This window comes from Aythya fuligula, chromosome 4 (genome assembly GCF_009819795.1).
Source record: "Aythya fuligula isolate bAytFul2 chromosome 4, bAytFul2.pri, whole genome shotgun sequence".
NCBI lineage: Eukaryota > Metazoa > Chordata > Aves > Anseriformes > Anatidae > Aythya > Aythya fuligula.
The window spans coordinates 36,579,408-36,601,409 of NC_045562.1; the positions used below are offsets into that span (position 1 = coordinate 36,579,408).

The 22,002-nt window shown below is 37.5% G+C and overlaps 1 protein-coding gene across 2 annotated transcripts in view; it reads left to right on the top strand.

Annotated features, from left to right (window-relative positions):
* MGAT4D (MGAT4 family member D) overlaps positions 1–22,002 on the top strand; it is a 35,184-nt gene continuing 13,182 nt past the window's right edge. The window contains exons 1-7 of one of the 2 annotated variants that reach the window (XM_032187450.1): positions 1–91; positions 9,799–9,960; positions 13,323–13,457; positions 14,657–14,790; positions 17,017–17,063; positions 19,100–19,213; positions 20,586–20,661. In XM_032187450.1, coding sequence (XP_032043341.1) covers positions 1–91; positions 9,799–9,960; positions 13,323–13,457; positions 14,657–14,790; positions 17,017–17,063; positions 19,100–19,213; positions 20,586–20,661 — 759 coding nt within the window. Of the gene's footprint in view, positions 92–5,677; positions 5,880–9,798; positions 9,961–13,322; positions 13,458–14,656; positions 14,791–17,016; positions 17,064–19,099; positions 19,214–20,585; positions 20,662–22,002 lie in introns of those variants that run through there. The other variant, XM_032187451.1, reaches the window with a different exon arrangement.

Genomic DNA, 22,002 nt, shown 5'->3' on the forward strand with positions numbered 1-22,002 from the left:
ATGCGGCTCCGGCAGGGCCCGATGCTGGCCGCGCTGTGCCTGGGCGCCGCCGGCTCCCTGCTGTGGTACGCGGCGTGGCCGGGGGAGCCAGGTGAGAGCTGCCAAGGGGGCTGGAGAGGCGAGGGGGGCGCTGCCGGGGGCGCTGCCGGGGCTCCGCGGCCGGGCGTGGGCGCAGGTGACACGAAAAATGCCCCGTGAGGTCCTGTCCGAGGTCCCCCCAACAGCGCTCTTCTCCTAGGGTTAGGATGGGGAGGGGGTGAGCGCCGTGGTTGTCGCTCCTTACGTGGGTTTGTTTGTGGCGGTACTCAAGGAGGACAGAGCAGCGCTACCCGTGGTGTTTGTGCCTCACCTGCAGGCACTTCCAGCGCTACGAGGGAATGCTCAGTCCGCAGAGAAGCATCTGACCCTTATTTCTGTTTATAAACGGTGCGTCTTTTTAATGGGCTATGTAAGTGGCACCTGCCAGATCACCTTAAGGTCCTCTGCGCCGGCACAGGAAAGGTAAAGCTGATGTTATTTTCCAAAAATAAATTGATAGTCTCTCCCAGTAACGCCGTGAAGGCTGGCAGACAGCTCGTTAATGTGGCAGTTCGCTTGGGATGGGGCAGAAAGAATGGATTTTGAAGAGTTTGCTACATATGCGTTCAGAAAGGTCTGGCTTGATGGATGCAGAAGAATTAAGCCAATTAGTAATTGCTGGGATGAAGACAGAACTTGTGCTAGCTGTTAGATTTTTCTTATATTGGTAGGTTTTGTGACCGACTGAGGTGCCAGTAGAGCCCTCAGCCTCGTAATGCAGTGTTGAATGGAGCTGAGGCAATGCCGACCCTCCTGCCTCCGTTGTTTCTCCTCAGCTAGGCAGCTGTCGATCTTACAGCACTTGACGCTTTTTTAAAGTGGCAGTTCTGCTACGAGCAGGGAATGATAAGCAAAGAAAAAACAGGGTGTGTCTTAAGAAACTAAGATTCAAAAGATAATAGAAAGAGAGGGTTTGTCCCAGCCACAGCCTACATCCATGTATCTCCATGTTCTTTCGTGACTTCTATTTTCTGGCTCCTTTGCTGAAGTACCATTTTCAGTCACCTTTCTTTTTGACCTTTCTCTGCTGGTGTTCCGTGTCTATGGTTTTGTTTGTTTGTTCCTTTTGTTTGTTTGTTTGTTCCCTTTTTTTTTGGGGGGGTGGTGGTGGTGGTGGTGTTTCCTTCTCTGTGTGTATTGACTTAACTTTTGTCTTTCCACAGATGTCTCCTTCTCCACAACAGGGTAACTAATTCTTCTCAAGCGATGTATTTTTCTATTTATTTTAGCACCTTTTTTTAATTAACAAACTTTTAACCATTATTAATATTAATTTACAGTGTTCAACAAAGAGTAGATAATTGTAAGTAAAGGTGTACGTGGTAAATGAGTTTGTATTAAGTTTATTTCACTGGAAAAGTGCAATTTTTGTTCCTGAGGGGTGCTAGAATACAGAAATGTCCTACCTATACCAAGAAAACCCCCAAGAACCATCCTATGTTGTTACTTTTTTCCACGAAGAGGAGAATTGGGAGCAAACCAAATGCTGCTCCATCATGACTAAGACATGACAATATCTAAGGAGCTGAAACAAATCTCTCCCCCACAGCAGGCATATAGCTCTGCTTAGGTATTGTTAAACCTCTCTTCTTCTTCCTGTCCTCCCTGCTGAACTTACCCCTCAAGCAACATGCCTAGAGCAGTGCTGGAGTTCCTACTTTTCTCACACCTCAAACATGATCCGTTTGTTTTCTTTTCTAAAGCCCTTTTCACTTATCTCACCTGTTACTGAGACGTCAAGTACTGTCTCTAATGCTTGTCAGCTCCCACTTCTTTTACCTGTTTGTCGGAAGTTCTTCTCTGTCTCATTTTCTTCTACGCATTTGTTAGATCTGCAGTTACTCCAGTTTGCTTCTCTGACTTACCTATCAAAATGTGCCAGCTGGTCTTGATATTTGAAATCAGTTTCACACTCAGCAGTTGCAGTCTGTAGTGTGCACTTTGGTTTCTAGACATTTATTGTTTCTTGGATTGCGTTGATACTGGGATCGTAAAAAAAAAAAAAAAAAAAAAAAAAATTTGTTTTAAAGCTAGGACAGGGCATCCTAGCTACGTACTCTAATATGTGAAGTATATAATAGCCCTGTAAACCAGTGTTTGATGTGCCTGCTGTCTTAGAGCCTTTCAGCCCTTCAGTGTTAGCCTGAAGTGTAAATCACGTATTAGCTCTGTCCTGATTTCAGTGGGGGCGGGGGGGGAAACAAAACACAGAGACCTTTAGATGCCTTATAGTAAGGGGCTAGCTAGCTTGAGAGATTCTAACTGAAATTTTGAGACTTAATTCAACAACAGGTAACTTGAACTGGCACAGCAAGGAAGATGTTCATGCATAACTTATGCACTTTAAATGAAAGTACAGAATCTGACAGTCATTAAACTTCAGCTATTTTGGACTTTGATACTGTCTTATTATAAACGTTTTAGCTATCCTTAAAAAGCTGTGTATTCATTGTTTCCATTGCTTAATAAATATGTACGAGCAGAGGTTTCAGTTTCAATAGGCTGACTGTATTTTGTGGCAGAAAAAGTAATTACAGAGACAATTGGTAGTCACCACATCTTCAGCAAATCTTGATACTGCATCTAAGCTTGTATGGTGATTCCTTTAGCATCCTCTAGAGTGCTTGCAAATGCAGGCTGTTGTTAGCCAGTAATGGGTTTGACTGGTGTAGCAATACCTGCTCCACATCCTGCATGGTTTTGCCATGAGCTTCTTGGTCCCTCCCCAGGCCCTAAGCAAAACCTGTCTGAAGCAAGCACTTTGCAACTGAGGATAGGAAAGGCTGTTATCAGGATGATGCAGATGTTCCTACTGTTATGCAACCGAATTACAATCCACTTGTTAGTTCACCTGACCAAAAGTATTTGCTCTCATGTAAATACTCTTTATATGAATTTGTAGTTATAGCAACTAGTAAATAACTTATAATTTATGTAGTGATTTTCTCACATGGTTTTATCCATGGAAGTGTTAATCAACATAAAATATAGGTATAAAAAAAGTAGTAAGCAGGTAGCAAATCTTTTTTTTTTTTTTTTCCCTCCATTTTATAAACAGTAAAGAAGGCAAGAGTGCATTCTCATTATGAATTTACATGAAGTTTCTTCTCTGGAAAGACTATTCCCAAATAAAAACTTAGAATCATTAAGCCCTCCAAGATCATCTGGTCCAACCATCCCCCTACTACTAACATCACCCACTAAACCATGTCCCTAAGCACCACGTCCAACCTTTCCTTGAACACTCCCAGGGACGGTGACTCCACCACCTCCCTGGGCAAACCCGTTCCAATGCCTGACTGCTCTTTCTGAGGAGAAATGTCTCAATTTCTAACCTAAACCTCCCCTGGTAGAACTTGAGGCCATTCCCTCTAGTCAACTTCCCTCTAGTCAACTTCAGTGACTTAACTGAATAACAGTGATTATTTTATTTATTTATTTACTTGTCATGGCAGCGAGGTAAATAGAATCATCTCATGGGGCAGTGCTTCTTAGTGTTGCTTGTAAAGGTAACAGGATTAGATCCCTTAGAATTGATTTATAAGGTGTTGATGCCCTCTTTACCTAAATTTGTGGGATGCTTAATCCAAGTAAATTAAGATTAAGGTTCGTCTGGAAGTTAGGAGACAGCAACACTAAAATACGATGTCACATGTAAGCATCTTAATATATATGGTTTGAGACAAACATTGTGAAACCTGTGTTTCTCTATTTATCTCTTTAAGATTGGGGAAAGAAAAAGGGAACTGTTCATGCTTAATCACACTCACAGAAGTATACTTAAGGTTTATCAAATTGTCTAATATAGTAAATGTTTCATTATTTCACAAAGCTTAACACAGCAGCAAGAAGGGGTGCAAAGGGTTACAAAGAAGTTTCTAATGAATGCCAGTTGTTTGCAGTTGAAATAATGTAATGTACGTGCCAGTACAAACAGCAGGCTACATGTTTCTTCCCTTTATTTCCACTAACCTTCTGTACGTGGTGTGACATTGCTGCCGCTGGCCAGCCCCTGCTGTGCACCCAAGTGGAGCTCCCTGTGTGATCGTTATTTGTGACGGAGCTCTTTGTGGGTTTCCTATCCAGACCCAACTGGCACACTGTGGTCTAAAGCTTCAATTAAGTAGTGGCAAATTGATGGGCTGATAAGGAGCCTTGAATTACACCAATCTCATTTCAGCCAATACAGCTTGTTAGGTTTTATGAACAAGCAGAAAAGAGTTTTCCTGTCTTCTCTAGGCCTGTTAGGCAGTTTCCAGCCACCAAGCCCGGGCGCCCAGTTGTCCAGATCAGGGGCTTGAATGATGGTCTACATCATCCTTCCTGCATCCGTTTCCTTCCAGTGGAACCAAAAGCATACAGAAGTTAATACACAGCCTGGTATTGCCCCAGCACACAGTTGGGATGTGACCAAAATGCACAGTGGGCATTATTTGGTTTCTTTACGTGGTTCTCCATTTCAGTCTTTAAAAAACAAACAAAAACAAACTACAACAACTTCAGATGGAAATTGAGACTGAGTATTCACTGATCCCAAATTTTATACCAAAATTGGTATCCAACACTTACAAAAGCTGTATGGCTTTACTGCCTTCCAAATGTGTCATTTACTAAACTAAGAGACTGCTGCTTTTTGCAGTTAATTTAGGTGTAATAGTGGCTGCCTTGTCTTCAGAAGTAGAGGAATTGAGTTATAAATTCTAAAAAGATTCAGGTAAAAAAATGAAACTAGTTACTGTTGTGTTTTTTTTTTTGTTGAGGAAGGAATAAGGAAAATTTCTGACCACTCTTTGTTTGCTGCACAGTGCATTATCACGACCTCTACTTAAACAAGTGTAAACATGACCTTCATGCTTTCCTAACATTGTACACTCAGTCTTGAGAAACACTTTTATCCAGAAATAATTTAGTTAGTTGATAGGCATTTAATTAAATGTGTATATAAATGTGTGATTGTTGCTACATCAGGCAGAACAGTAAAAATATATAAAATGCTAACCACAAAGAAGTAATAACCATTTAATTGTCTGAAGTGAATGAGTTCTTATTTATCTGATAAAGACCATATTCAAATCAGAATTTTCCACTGCTAATAAGAACCTTTATTGTGTCCATAACTTTGCTATGATAAAACCAATAGATACTAATTATGGGCAAACACCAAAGTATATCTATTCAAGTCATACATTTCTCCACTTATTTTAATAATGCTTTCTACATAGAAATGTTTTGACTGAATGTTTTAAAATCCCTGTTCACTAGGTACTAATACAGGAAGAGACTTCGCTATAGAACGAGGACTGTTTGTGCCAGTGTTTTAGAAAATATCAGAACTCTAGTTGTGTTTTCTCTAAAATAAGTTTGTTTCCATCTCTAATTCAGTTAGATACAGAGTGTAAATGGGGTTAGTAAAATTTATTCTGTGCTAAAACCAGTAGCGACTCTTTGCTCTTTATGGAATTTCATGTATATTTAAAATTCAGTTATTATCTTTGATCTGCTTTTAACTTCATGAAGTTTGTTTGTTTTGTCTCGTTTGTTCATTTTAGTATTGGAAAGTGATTCTGATTCGATTCTCTTCCTAGTTGCTGTGTGGAGGAACCCTAGCTTCCCACCAAAAACTGCTGGCACAGTCTTTATTGGATGTCACTGTGTTAATAAAACGTTGCCCTGCTGGCCTCCGCTCTCCTGAAGCTCTTGACATGGAGACTGTCAAAGACAAGTAGACTGACTGGGAGAGCATACTGCTGCCTGGTTACTCGGCCTAGCTAGACGCCTGTAGACCAAGCTGTAAAAACACGGTGAGAGAACCCTCACTGCATGTTAAGCCCATAGTTTGGCCTGCCAAGCTTGCATGTTTGACGCTGCTGCATCATAGTGGGGCAAAGGTTTCAACCAGCCAGCTGAGGCATGTGCCTTAATTTTTCTCCTTCTCCTACTTCTGGACTCCACCATACACTGTAGCCATAGCCTCTGTAGCCCGCTTGCTATCAGGGGGCAGACAAAACATGAACACTGACTGACTTCAAAGGCTCCTGAAAGTTTAAGATATGCATTAGGACCTGCTGTGTCCTCTAGTTAAGGCTCAGCAATTGAGGCTACCCCAGTTCTGGCTCAGGCTGTTCTTAAGGGATAAATGTACCTAGTGCAGGTGACGCTGCTTCTGGCTTCATGGTAGTTTCTCTTGGTTATCTCTAGCCTACTGGTAGGGACAAGTTACTGTGCTGTAATGCTATAAACAATGTATTTAACAGTCATACACAATTTCAGGGAGGTGTCCTTATTGAGGAGGGTGCTTAAATACCCTTAGACTTTAGCACATTGTTGAATCAAAGTGTTTGCGTAAGAACGGGCCGTTCGGAACGAAGACAGACACATTGTTTGGGGGATTTTTTTCTCCTCATTCTGAAAGAACAACACTCAGCTTGTTATATGTCTTACAAGATTTAGAAGTCTTGTTATTCTATTCTATTTTAGATCGGTTACAGGAAGACAATAAACCACCACAGTTATTAACGCAACGCATGCCTCAGTGGTTTAATATGCTTCATTAACCCGAGCAGTGGTTCCAAGTGCAGTGTAGGACAAGATCTTTTGCAGTTGCTTTATATAGTTTTCTTTAAAGAGGGCGTTAACCAAAATTCAGTTTCCAGAAGGAAGTGTCCATAGGTATGGTAGAGAATGTAGCTTGTCACAAAGAAATAGGAGCAAGGGTAACTGCTAGACTATGGGGAGGGAAGTTCTTCTACCGTTTCTGTCACCCCCAGTTTTCCTTTTTTTTTTTTCCCCTCCTTGAATATTAGAAGGGGGTTTTGATGATTGTTCCAGAGCTCCTTATATATACCTGGAAATCTATTATTAATAAACCTGGAAGCATTTATGATAATAGGAAGTATATGTGTGTGGAGCTAAGAGAAATAATTGTCTGAATTTCAGAATCAGTATTTGTTTTAGAGATTAGTATTGTTTCTAAACAACTTCAGTTTCCAGTGCAGAAAGTTATATTTATGTATATATGAGGAGATAAGATTACAGTTAAAACCACTTCAAGTATTACCATTTTAGAACTACAGCACCCAAAAATGTATATGACAGTGTGGTGAAGGGTCAGAAGAAATGTAGCAGAGCTGAAGATTCATTGCAAAAGCTTTAAATGCTGCTTCTGATTCTGGTTGTTTTTCACCCAGGCTTTTAGCTAGTATAACCCCATTGACATTTCCTGGTAGGATTTTCTTAGCCCATCGCAGTGATTAATCCTCAGCTCTCCAAGGGGAAATAAAGCCTTTATCTTCAGTTATTTTTTGTAGTTTTGCCGTGGGTCTTCATCTATCTCTTTCTCCTGACAGTCCCAGTTGCAGAAAGAAGTCTTCCGAGAGGTGTTGCTAAGTAAGGCTATCACTGAGGACAGAGTGCTTTGTGAGACATCTGAGGCTCCTTCCTCCTGGCTCTCCCAGCTTTGCTAGAGTTATATTTGTGGAAATGCTCCGTCTGGTTCTTTCTAAGCAAGCTATTGGAAGACATTGTTTTGGTTCTGTGTACCTCTGTAGAAACTTAAGGAGCAACACTTTCCACGCACACACTAAAATCCATCTAAGCTTAATGACCATTTAAATATATAGGGTATTGAGCTTTGTAAATGCTTCTAATTTTATCTTCTTAGTTTAATAACATTATGTCAGTAATAAATACTGATTATGGCAGTTTCTTCTTATAAAGCAAAATACAAAAGGTTCAGTACTGTGTTCCAAACATACGTTTTATTTTTTGCCGAAGGTTAAAATTACAATTACTGTATCTTTAATTTACATACTGATATTAATGTTGACTTTTTAACTGAGACCACTAATAAAAATAATAATAACAATAATGCAGATCATGTTTACTATTCAAATACTTTTCCCTAACTGCTTCCTTCGTATATCTTTCCAGATTTTGTCTAATTTATTGATTGACTATTTGAGTTAATGCAAATGGAATTACTGTTTAGCCAAAAATCAAAACCATTTCTGATTGAAAGGCCTCTGCAAACACTCACCAATTTGTATTACATGCACATTTTGCTCTTAGTCTCTTCAGCAGGCTAGACTCCCTGGGAACTCACTCTGCTTGGAGACAAGAGTGGGTCCTAGAAAGACACTCCTGCCAAGGTTCGGACTCAGCACAGTCCATGAATAGAATGGAAGTGTCTGTATAAAAACATTTAACTTAAAACTACTACCAACAAAGAACCGGCTTTAATTATAAAACATTGTAAAGTGAAGTAGAGATCCTATTCTTCACTGTTTTTTTTTTTTCGAAGCTCTTTTTTTATTTTTTCTCTGTTAAAACTCTCACAAAATCCTTAATTTGCCTGAAGTTCTAGTGCTTTTTCTGATGTGTTTCAGTAGCAAAAGCTATTTTTAAATAGTTGACCTTGCAAAGTTTTTTCTGGCAGCAGAGACAATCTCTTCACATTAAGTTGCATGTCATTATATTGTCAAACAGTAAAATAACTTTTTGGTTATTACCGTGATGTTTAATTTGCATGCGAGCATCCCTGCAGAAATAACATAGCTTTGAACAGCAACGTTCTGAAATTTCACCTATTCTTTTGATACTATTTTTTCATGGGGTTCAATTCCTCAGCTGAGTACACAAGCGTTTTTTTTTTCATGTGGACCTACACTAACCCGAGTTTGAAAATTTGGTTTACCTAACCTGCCAATTGCATGGAAGCAGTATCTATTTTATTTTCATCATTTGCTAAAGGCAGTAACTGCTTTATTCCTCTCCCATTGTTAACCATGCCCTCTACTTTCTTTGCTCTCTAAGTGAGTAGTATTATTGAAATGTTTCCTTACATTAATTTTAACAAGTCTTACAATCTTTGTTTACATGGAGATGAGGCAGCGGAGGGTTATGGGTCTTGTACGTCATCTGTGACAACTGAGAAGTCCTGTGTATGAAATTAACAGTACTTGCTTCTTATGAATGTGGATCTTGCCTAAACATAACCTTGACATCATCTGAAACGATGGAGAACAGCAGAGGCATCTGATAACTGTTACAGAGAGTAAAGTGTTTCTAATATCAGTATGATTTGAGGGTATTTAGTTAGAGGCGGGCTATAAATTATGAAGACATCTTTCAATCCAGAGCACAATTTCAGTTGTTATCTAGAGAAGTAAATATAGCAATATTAATATATGTAGTTCATATAGTATATATCGATATATATATAGTTCAAATAACCATCTCTACTAATAGTTTGTATACTCCAGACACTTTTTAAATCATAAGTGAAGACTGAATACCTTAATATATTTTTTCAATCTTACTAATGTTTTATGCAAAATAAGACACTACATAATTACACTCCTAAGTGTGACAAGGGGTCATCTGCATTAGACACTTACCAAAAATGTTGGGTTTACTGGATAGTGCCTTTACTTGAGACTCATAGTCTTGCATTTATTATTTTTCCTTGTTACTAATGTCATACTCTAGTTCTTGGCTTCAATTCCAAACCTTTACCCAGCAGTAGTGCCTAAACTCCCTACTTCTGAATGCTCTTCCAGGCTTCTTCATTCTGTGAGTAAAAAACTTTCAGTGGTCTCATACAGTCTTACAGTCTTGGTCATGCGTTCTTTTGGACTGTCTCCTATTCTTCAACTTTCACTTTATACCATCATGTATTTTATATGCTCACCTCTCTGAAAAGAAGTTATGTTCTCATTGCAGACAATGACCTCGCCATGTATCAAAGCCAGTTTCTGGAACTCCGGCAAAGACTGCTGTATGCTGAAAAAGAAAATAAAAAAAGATCCCATGAATTGAGCAGTGCCCTGGATGAAATTAAGCGTATAGTTGCAAAAAGAATGAACTCGACAACAAATCATACAGGTTTGTATGCATGAAAATCTACTGTGTCAAAAATTTCTAGTTTTGTGTGCTCATGTTTCTTTATCATTGGTGTGGGGAGAAAAAGTAATGCTTTGTTGATAACAATATTAGGTAAAAGTTTCTATGGAATGAAACCAAAAAGGTGGTAAAGCAACCTGTAACCCATCTTTAAATAGTATCAGTTGATAATTTAAAAATATGGGGAAAAAAATAAAAGGAACTGACTGCAGTGGTGTCATAGGGGCAAGCACAAGTCAAACCTGTGATATTGTTAATCTAGCTTTTTACAGTGTTTGAACTCTGCTACTGCCAACTACAGAACACTGAATAAGCTATTTTTTCTAGCTTTTGCCACCACACGCTGATAATATTAGGACCTACTCTGGAATGCAGGTATACCTCCTCATGTGTTGCACAATCCTGGTTCCCTCCTCTCCAGGTGAGGGATGTTTTTGCCACGAGTACTTTGCCATCCTCTCTTGTGCTGGGTTTCCTTCTGGTAAACCCAAGGCACAGCGTTGTGCATGGAGGATGCACAGTCTCATCCCCGCAGGCAGACTGCACGCAGCTGAGTGCTTGCCTGAACCCAGGGGCTGAGAAGTCCTGTGAGGTCCTGCTAGCTAGGTATAGCCTAGGAATCTTCCTTCTAGAAATTATGTTTATCTTGCAAGTAGTTTGTTAACAATATGAAGGAAAATGTAAATGCATTTTTTTTTTTTTTATTAAAGTGAACAAGGAAGGCTACTGCTTATAAGTGAAGCTTATTTAAGAGAAGAAACACAAACCTTTGAAAGGGAGTTTCTGTGCCTTTTTTTGTGAGAGGAACACCAAAATGCAATCAAATTCACTGTAGTGATCTGGCTTCTTCCCATCGTTTAATTAAAAGTTCACATTTATTTGAAAAACATATTATATCTTTGCCTTACGGGCTATTGTACATTTTTGCCTATCTGCACGCTGGTAGTTGCATACAACAGATCAGCCAATGAAATTCTGTTCCCTAAAAGAAATGATGTAGTAGTGCAGGATCTGCCTTCCTCCCTGTTCAGACTGCAAGACCTACTTCCCTGGGGAGAGGAGGAAACCCAGAAGGGGGTGTCTCTGCCCTGAAAGCATTCCACAGCACACTCAGACTTAAAAAAAAGAGTCTGGATGCTACTGAAAACTGCTACTTTAAAAACCTTGTTTGCATTCAGTGCAGCAGGGTGGTATCTGATTAGAATAGAGAATTAACCAGGACTGTTGGAGAGGGGAAAAAAAAAAACAACAAGGTGCATTCTGGTTTGGGGTAGTTAGCTTTTCTTTTTTTTTAATCCTGGTCTTCCCTGCCTCTCTTTGTTTGTTTATTCAATATTCAGTGGGACTGTTCAGATACGTACGAGCAAATGTTTAACTGTGGGGTAGGCCTTCTAAGTGTTAGACTGGAGACTGCGTTGTCAGCCACCAGTAGTGTCGCATGCTGTGGACTAAGAGTTATTGCCTAATGTACAATAGCAGCAGAGGAGAATGCAAGTTTTTCCTCTCTGCTTTTTACCCTTACTGAAAACAGCTGAATGTGAGGAAGTGTTTAAGTTTTTGCTTCATAGGGTTCAAAGCAGCAATTTGTTAAAATTGCTGAATGTTTTTTATTGAATTTATTTTTTATACTTTTATTGTATGCAATAAAGGCAAAGTCCTCCACAATAAAGCCCAGCCCTTGATAGATACTACTTTCTAATAAGAACTGAAGTCCCTAGGAAGTTGCAAAGATGTTTAAATGGGGGGAAAAATGCTTCTGTGCAGCAAAATTCGAGTACATTTAATGACAAACCACCCTGAAAGGCTGTTAACACAATTTTGTTGGCTGAAACTAATTGAGGTGTTGTTCTGATACCATGTAGTGTGCCAGCCTCTTTGCACAACTGATAAAGTATCTGGAGGAGGCAACCACTGAAGTAGGAATGACTCCCTAGATAAATTCACAGGAGCTGTATTTTCTTTCAGTTTTTCTGTATTTTCATGCACGTTGTAGGTAGCTAGTAAAGTCAGTAGCAGAGAATGACTGCCAGAATCCTAGTGTGGGAGCCATATGTCATGAAAGAGAGATTTCAGCCTTGAGGCAACTGGTAGAATAAAGCCTGGAGTGACCTTCGGTTCTGTTTCCAGGAAGTTTACTTAAAGATAAGAAAGGCCATTTTTTATTCTTCCTACAATGAAATGTAGTCTTCATTTTAATCCATTCAATTATTTTTTTTAATTGACTTGTGCACATCTTTTCTGATTCTATGGGTATCTTACATTATGTTTTTTGCTTTTTTGAAATTGAATATATAATTTTATAATTGAATTTTTATTGATTCAAGAATCAAGTTGTTTGAGTTTTCAACAAATTTATTTTAAAGAATTTTCACTACTGCTGGAACATTGGGAATGTGTATATCAAGGAAGAGAAACTAGTAAATGATTGGTGTCTGGTTTTCATATGGCTTTTTAAAAAATAGATATATTACTTTTATCAGGTCACACTTCAGTTAATTCAACATGAATAAACTAATTATTTTCACCTTCATTTTACTCTAGTAAAGCAAAATAAATATTCCTTATTTTTCTCCAAGCTAAACAGTCTTTTGTTTCCCACGTTGGTTTGGTTTTGTTTTGTTTTGTTTTTTTAAGGCCTGGATCTTGTTGTCTCTTTCACCATAGGACTTTTTATAACCTGGGAACTTCTGATTGAAATCTGAAAACCACTGTGCATTAAATTCTGGGGAAAGCACTTAACTTTCTTAAACAATTAAGAAAGTTATTAATTAGAATATATATTTGTTTAAAACTTCAGTAAACAACTTGTAAAAAGTGCAAAAATTGGATTTTTTTTTTTTTTTTTATTTCCCCACTGCTTTTAAAATAACTGTTCACTTGATTTTAAGATGGCCCAGTTCTGCAACTGTTTAGGCACAGAGAAATGCAGGCGGAGCTCCCAGAACGTTCTGGCATGGAGCTTTGCATGATCTCCTGTGTGGTGGGTTTGTACTGTGCCATCCTCAGTTTATCTTCCACAGGAGGGGCTCAGGCTGACCGCAGCACATATGTGCTGCAGCATTACCGTAAGCTCACCTGTGAGATCTTGTCAGGCCCATTTCTGAGACAGACAGGAGAAACTAGGACAGTGGCATTAGACTGAAACAGGACTTGACCACCACGCAGGGTAATTATTAATCGTTATGAACTATGTGGCATATAGTCATTTTTGATGAATGGTTCTGATTGAATAACCTTGTCTGTGGTAATCTGCTAATATTGAATTGAGGAAAACAGCTATAGTAATAGCTAGTTAAAATAGGTAAAGTAATGGCTAACAGCTTCTTATTTTATGTTTCTTTAAGATGATGAGAAAGTATTAAACCTCACCAGAAAACTTCCCCTGCACCTTACAAACATGTACTACTACCTACCTCATCTTCGAGAATATGAAGATGCCATTTTTCCAAATGTTATTGTTGGGCAGCAGAGAACTGGAGGTAGGAAATAAAATTCAATTTATATTTTATGCATGTTTTTATTTTGTATTAAGTTCTAGCATGTTCAAAGTTGGGTTGGGAGGGTCCAGATGCACAGGTAAGCAAGCAAAAAAAAAAACATTGGAAGAAAAGTAATAAGTACTGAAAGAACACACCATGTTTAATTTGTAATGTATTGGTAAATGAAAATCACAATAGCAAGACCACGCTTTAGAAAGTACAGGTTGACCTTCAGCGTGTAAGAACAAAAAAAGCCCCAGTGGTTTAGCAAGTTACGTGCTGGAAAAGAACATTGTAACTTCTGTATTTTCGAGTTAACACTGTCACTGATGATAAAGTCTGGAGCAAGTCACTAACTGCACCTATTCTTCAAAACCTTTTGCTTCCTTGCCAGCCTCCTAAGGTTGTTGTGAATGGGAATAGTCTGTATGGACTAAGTATTGCATAGGTTTATTGAGCCATATGTGGTCACTGACTTCAGTAATGCCCTCACCAATGAAAAAAGAATGGTCCTGCTTACCAGCTAATGATATTAACAGTAGCAATGTCTTTGCCAGAGTCACTTTAATTTCCTTTCTTCTTAATACTGATTATACAAACATTTCTTTGTTCTTATTGACTGTGTTAAAGCCATTGGTTCCTGTCAGTTTAACTACTCAGAAGGATTTTTGAGTTAGATTCCTTTCTGAGATACTCTGCACTCATGTCCTGTGAGAATTTCCTCACTTCAGCAGCATTGTTTTAACTCTTAATAGTCAGATCTCCAGCTCCATACCAAGAGCTAGTATTTGTCTTTCTATACCCACTTCTGAAACTCAGTAGCAGATACATCTGTGTTTACCAGAAGTAATATCTGAGTTCCCAGATATTTACCATCTACCTAGTATAGACTGGTGCTTGTAACACAAACACAGGTATCTGTAACCTAAACCTGCCTGAATGTCTCTCTTCTTCCAGGTAGTAAGTCAAATGCTGTCATAGAATATAGGAATATGCTGACTAATTTTTCTGTATTCTTATAGGAATATTAACTGTCACCAAGTAAACTAATTAATGAATGTTCATGGTAGTAATTATCTTCTAACGTGTTAGTCACATTCAGATGTTCCCATGGTTGTGTCAGACCAAAATTAAAATGGAATTAAAGTTTCCCTTTACCTGATTTAAGACGATGTGGCTTTTCATTTCTTTCTTTGCAGTCTCACTTGTGATGGGTATTCCTACTGTGAAAAGGGAAAAACAAAGTTACCTGATGACCACACTGCATTCCTTGTTCTATGAACTTTCTGAAGAGCAAAAGAATGACTGTGTAATAATCATCTTTGTAGCAGAGGTAAGTTTTTGTAGAAAGGTACAGCATACTAGTAGAAATACAACATGGAAATTCATGTCTTAGTATAAAATTGTAGGAGATGCTGCAATACACCAGGCCTTTGGGAGGAGTTTCTTTGGTGCTGGAGGAGACACCACTTAATGTCTTGGTCTTCGTATGTGGAGAAAACTCTGCAACCCAGATGGCTGAAGGGGGGAGGGAAAGTCATATTACGTGTATAAATACAGTTGTTGCAGTCAGATTTTGATATAAAATCATATGAACTTACTATTTCTGAAAGTTGTGCTCTACTGAAAGAATGAAAAGTAAGTCCTTCACAGAAAAGTTTCATAGAACCTGAAAAAAGTAAACTTATTCTGTCTAACAAAAATACGGATTGTTTATCTGCCATTTTGAAATCATATCTTGCAAAGTACCTTGACATATTGGAGACTCTTGTGAAAAAGAAAATCGCTTTAAATCATTCAGAAATATGAATATTCCATGTTTGGAAAAGTAAACGTTTCTCAAGGTAGAATATTAGAGGTAAATTAAATTTTCCTCGTTCCAAAATGTCTTGAGCGCATTGGAAAAAGCTACAGAAGAGAATTAGCTGTTCATACTTACTTGCAGGTGAAAGACTGTGCAATTATTCAAAACTCATATTTATTCTTCATATTTCCTTGTGCTTCCATAAACAGCATTAAATTTCACCAATGAATTGAATGTATGCTTAATGAATATATTCTTAGTGAAAATATGAAGATATTTATTAGGAGTTAAAGCTTGCTTTTTTAGTTGAATCACTACTTAAAACAACTTTTGCAATTCTAACACTATCAAACAGACCATAGTTCACTTTATTAAATTGGGTCATGACTTTCAGGTTTCTGTTTGGATAACATGATAATTAGGTCTGATTTTACTGGCTCTGCTTCCTCCTAAGTAAAAATTTCAGAAGATGAACTTACATTATCGTTGTTTATTTCCTAGTGAAGAGTCCTGGCACTGTGAGCTTTGCCTAGCTGCCATTTGGATAAACCTTCTATTACAGTCCTTTAGAGAGTTCTTTGAATTTCTGGGGGTTAACTTCTGAAATTGTACAGTTTCCCACTGTGGACAGTTATAAAGTGCACTTTTAACAAACAGTCTAAGTTTTATTAGCAGTCCAATTCAGCCAATTCAGGATTAAAATGCTGCTGTAAGAATGTCTCTGCCCTTTCTATCATCCTCAAAGTCACGTTCATGCAGCCTTCATTTTTCAGCCATGCAGTAAAATTAGAACAGGATGGTTGTGCTGATATGGGAAGTGATAAGAACACGTAGTTATGGGAAAAGTGCAGGCATGTTCACTGATCATGATAGCACACCTGTCTTTTTCCCGCAAAGCTTTAGAAGATCAAGGTAATTGTTTACATCATGAGTTAAGTCAGAGTAATTTATTGGCTGGAAGTGATTAACAAAGTTTCTGGTATTTTTTTCTTGCCACAGTTCTTCACGTGTCAAATCTCTTTTATATATATATATAAAAGATATATACATATATACATATATGTATATATACATCCATATATATATATATGGATGTATATGTATATTACAATTTTATTGTATAATTGGTAATGATTACTTGTGTGTTAAAAAAATAATAAATAAATCTTAACTTCCAAGACAGGTATTATATTGCTCTGGAAATCACACATCCATTAAACTCACAATTGCTTAATGTTGTTAGCAGAAGTGTTTTCCACACTAAAATCATTAAATTTATGAAACATGAGCAATGAATAAGTATGTCCTCCCAGACAAGGAGTCCTAGGTTTGTTACCATAGGAAGAAACTCTCTGTAAATGTTTTAGGTATTGTTAGCTTTAGAAAATTTTGCTTAGGTGGCTTTTCTCTACAGTCACAGGCCTCTTTTGTGACTTTTTGGATGATTAACCCAAAACAGTTCATTTTAGTTACAATTATACATGTACAACTGTGCTTTTCTGGCATAAGTGAAAGCTGTAGAATAGTTTATGCAGAAAATGGCTTGGCCACCTGCAGAAGTAATGAAAAAGCAAAATTCTATACTGTCCTGTAATAGAAATGCTACTGTAACATACTGAAATGCTCTTGCCTGGAATGAAATGAATTAGAAAGTAAAAATGAAGTATTTGCATGTAAATATTTCCTACAAAATATCGCTTAATGCTTAATACAGACACGGGTGACTTGAAATGAAAACCTGCTTCTTTTCTTTAGGTCAATGAAGAATACGTTAACAGTGTTGCAGAAAGTGTTAAAAGCAGGTAAGTCCTATATAGTGTAACTTTCAAAAGCTAATAAACACATTTTGATCTTTTATGGAAAGAATTAGAACATTTCAGCAATAAATTACAACTCCGCCATACTGAAATGGAACTGCTAAGAAATGAGGCAGAGGTGCTCTCTTAGTATGTGTGAACACAAGGATTCAGAACTCAACCATATATATCAGTTTATTTTTCTTTTTCTTTTCATAAATATGCTTTAGCTAATCAGATGAGGTTTCAGCTTAAGCATCTGATAAATATTTACTTGAACGTAAGTCTTTTCCCTGTGAAATTAATGATGCAATGTAAAGCACCTGGGGCTACATCCATGTATTAGGTCTCTCCTGACTTCACAGCCCTACAATGTATTCTGATGTTTATCATGTTTTCTGTGTGTTTTTTTTTCCTCGTTTGCCTCTTTTTCATGAAGGCAGCAGACTTTGGGCAGTAATCAGATTATAATATAATGTGAAACACTATTAAATGATGGGCAACACGAGATGGATATTCTTTGCCATGCAAAATTAATGTCAGTTATCAAATGAAGGTTTGGATCCCGATGCAGATCTGCTTGCTCTTACCATTCTTTGACATAGATATTTACAACATGATGTGCATGTGAAAATCCTTAAAGTACTTTGAGAAGAACACTACTAAATTAAAGTGCTGAGGTAAAAGAATACATTTGTTGGTGGATTCATTTGGTCTTATGAAAACTGCTTTCTAAGAAATGGTACAGTGTAGCTAACAATCACAAAACAGATAAGGCTAAGGCCCTAAAGCACAGTTGAGTGATAGAAAGCAAGATGATATCTGCATTGTGTTGCAGCACTCACGTTGCTAGTTTCTGTGGTGCACAAGCTGCTTTGTGAGTTAGTTACTCTGACAGAGCCCCAAGTTGGCCAGCATTTGAAGTTGAACGGCCTTTTCCCCTCTGTCCTTTAAAATGACGGCATCAGTGCTCTCAATCTAACAGTGCTTTCCTAGAATACTAACAAGAAAACAAACAGTTGAACAAGCTCCCCAGAGAGGTTGCCCTTTTCCTTCACTTTTGGGGTTTTGCTCCTCCTGCTCCACCCGGGTTTCCCAGACTGTATTGACCGTATAGTTTTCTCCCCAAGCTGAGCCTACTGGCTAAGTAGCATCATTAGCTTCCTCCCTCCAGAGGGTTTAGCTCAGCTAGGAGTACTGCAGTTTGGACAAGATCAAGATGCAGTCCTCCTCAGTACTATTTAGGACCACAAGGTAAAATATGTACAACAACTTCAGCATTTGCATCATTTTATGCTGTCCTTGTGGTTATTAAAAATAATTTTGCGAAGTGTTGTTTAACACTTTGTCAGTGTTATATGGTAAGATTGAGACTGCTTTTCATAAACATGCTTGTACTGTAATGCACTTATCTTTTAATGTTAGCCTTTTTTAATTAATTACAGAGAATGGGGTACTCAGTTCTGAGAACTCCTTATTTCAGTGATCCTATAAAAATTAAAAACTAAAGAGTATTTGTTTTTTAGCATATTATAAAGGTAAGGTATACTTGATTTCCAGGTCTGGCTCCCTAAATTACATGTTTTTTCAATTTCTTATAAAATGGAAAATGTACGATTTGGAGCTGAGACCCAGACTCCCTACACCAATCCTCCTTGTTCCAAGACAGCATCATTTTGGCTGGAAGGTAGAATTAGAGTTAGAGCAAGAGGAAGGAACATGGTGGCTCTCACACAGTTGGGCATAATTCTAGGTAGTGGATTTGCTTTCATGAATTACTGCTGTATTTTGGTAGGATTTCTGATTCACTTCTCTAGTTTTTCTGTGACTTGTATGAGTCACTGTCTTGCCTGTTCTGATGATTGTCAGGAATCCCTTCTTGGTTCCAAATGTCCCTAATTGTCAATACATGTGAAAATGTTGTTTTCTAGTTGTAAATTCTGCTTCTGGAAGAGCAGACCAAATTTTTGGGAGCTGCTGTATGTGGTTGCGGTCAAACGTCTTTTTTGGGGAATGGTGTCTCACTAAACTTTTCTTCACAGTTTCCCCAAAGAAATCCAGTCTGGTGTCCTAGAGATCATTTCTCCTCCTGCTTCTTATTATCCAGATCTTTCCAATCTGAGGAAAACATTAGGAGATTCGGAGGACAGAGTAAGGTAAGATAGCTGCATAAAACCTAAGAATTCTTTTCTAAGAGCATAAAAATGGAGAATGCTGTGGAAGTTAATGTTGTTTGAGGTGATAATGATCTTTGCATTTCAGAGCTAATGGACTTCAAGTGCACTCTTATTTATTTATTTATAACTATTATGCAAGGAGCTCTTGAGAAAAGGTGCTGCACATCAGCTTCAAGTTGTCTCTGGGCATCTCACAGGTTTTAAAGAAGATGGATAATGTGTAGAGATGATAGACTAGATGATCTGGTGAGAAAGGAAAAATAGGAAAATATTTTACCGAACAGATAAGGGAGAAGCTTTAAGAACACACAAAGGAAGCCCTAGTGTCTCCTTAACTAACTCGTCAACTAATGTGGGTTTAATGACCTAACTCGTGGTGATTATGGACATGTCATAGTACTGTAAATGGTATATCCTAACTTCTGGTGATTTCATTCAAATTCACAAAGACAGGTTATACCTTAACAAAGTTGATTATTGGAGGATAATAAATTTATTGGAGGAAAACAAATATTTTTACCAACAATAACTGTAGTTTATCAGAAGATAAAATGTCTCTGGGAGCTACACAAACAGTGCCATCAAGAGAGCTGAAGTACTTAGACCTTAGGCTGAGTGAAATCAGCAAGTGTATTTATGCACGTATAATTTATAGATAAGCCCTGTACCTTCCAGAGCATAAACATGCATACACACTGTATACTTAAGGTATGAGTTGATTTTAATCAGACACATTGTGAATATGATCTTAGGTTAATTGTTTTATATAAAATTAAAACAAATTAAAAATAATTGTTTTATATATAAATAACTCTCTAGCTCAAGTCTTAGCATTGAGTATTAAATGTCACCTTCATCCTTTGGTAAAATGAGATATTGTACTTCATAGAGAAAAATCTGTGCTTACATTTAAATGAGAAAATGAAGTGTATCAACTAGTTTCTGTGTTGTTGATCGGTAAAAACATTCAGCTTTATAATGTTGTGAATCACCTTTAAATAATCATTGTGTATTAGTTTCTACTGTTCATAATATAGTGAGTAGACTCTTAATAATTTGACATGAATATGCTTATTAAACATTTCATTTCAGTAGAGTTGATACAGATTGGAATGTCTTGCTTAGTTAACATTAACTTTTATGGGAAAGTCAGATTATTTACTAATGTTTACACTGATTACAGAGGAAATTTTAGATCAAAAATACCACTTGAGTACCTCTTCATTTTTTTTCTCTTAACAAGGAGTTAGAATACTCAACCTTATGATTTTACTATTCTAATGTTTTTATTATACAAATAACTCTTGGAATCCACCAAAGAAGATTTTCAGAATTTGCCGCTTATATTTAGGTGGAGAACGAAACAGAATTTGGATTATAGCTTTTTAATGCTATATGCCCAACCTAAGGGAACATTTTATTTACAGGTATGTTCACATTATCATTAACTTGCTGCAATACATCTGTACTGCTTATTAGCTTTGGCAATTTTAATTTGTTCCTAAGGCCTCAAAAGAAAAAAATAAATACCATTTTCCATGTATTTTGCCTGTACTCTTTACAAGCACCCATACTACTTCTGTGTTTATATACATCTTGCAGCTAGGTATTTGAATAAATCTATCCACGTTCCTTCCTGACATTTGTGATGCCAAAGGTAATTGAAGCATTAAACCCTTATTTCTTTAGGTTAAGCGAGTCAGAGGTCAACATGTTTTCACTTGGTGCATAAAGACAGAATAGTGATGGTAGGTCCATATTATAGCCTGGATCGTCATGAAGCAAAATACCATAAAGAACTTTTCCAGATAGGGAAATGTACCAGTATAGCGACACTGGAGTCAAGGTTATACTGCAAATTGGTACGGATCCTAAATTCTCCAGATGATTTAAGATTTTAAGAAGATCCCCAAGCATTCAGGGCTAGATTTAGCCATCGTTCTGGATTTGTTATAATTTGCACTCCATAATGATGAAGTTTTAGAACACTATTGTGACTTGGGCAGCTTTGTAGAACGCATGTGATAAAAGGAACAGTGGCAATTCTGGGAAGTGAGTTTTCAACTCATTTTCAATAAAATCAGGTAAAGAAATGTCTGGTTTGGTTTCAGTATAATTTAAACCAGAAGGGACCTGGTGCAGAAATCTGACAATGTTAATTTTTTTTCTCCTGAACTGAGATGAAATTTGAATCGGAATATGGATTTTTTTCTTTCATTAGAATTTTCAAAAATTATCATGATTGTTTAATAATAGAACAGATCCGTACCGTTTCTCATAGCTCATGAATGTCAGCAGTCTTTAAAAAGCTCAGAACAGCATTTTGCTTAGTTCTTAATTTTTTCCTGAGTCTTCTGCAGCTCAAACAGTCCTCAGGCTCTGTATCACATAAGTACCTCACAAGATTCCCAGAAGCAGAAGAGGAAACCACAAGAGCAGGAATCTTGTACAAATCTTTTCAGAAGTTAGCAAAAGCATATTTGGGCTGGGCTACTCGAGAGTCTATGGTCCACTTTCAAATTAGGTACAGGTACTAAGAAGACAAAGAGACAAAAAACAAAGAGATGTTGTCTGCTAAACACATGAGAGTTACTAGAAGATGAGGTATTTTCCTGGGATTTTTGTATATTTAAGAACCCTACCCAAATTTAGTAAGTGTGCCTAGCGTATTAAGGCCTAGGCAACATGGTGAAGACAAATGTTAAGCGTGCTGGCAGACACATATTATCTCTTTCTGTTACCGATGTTGTAGAATTATGAAGTTTCTA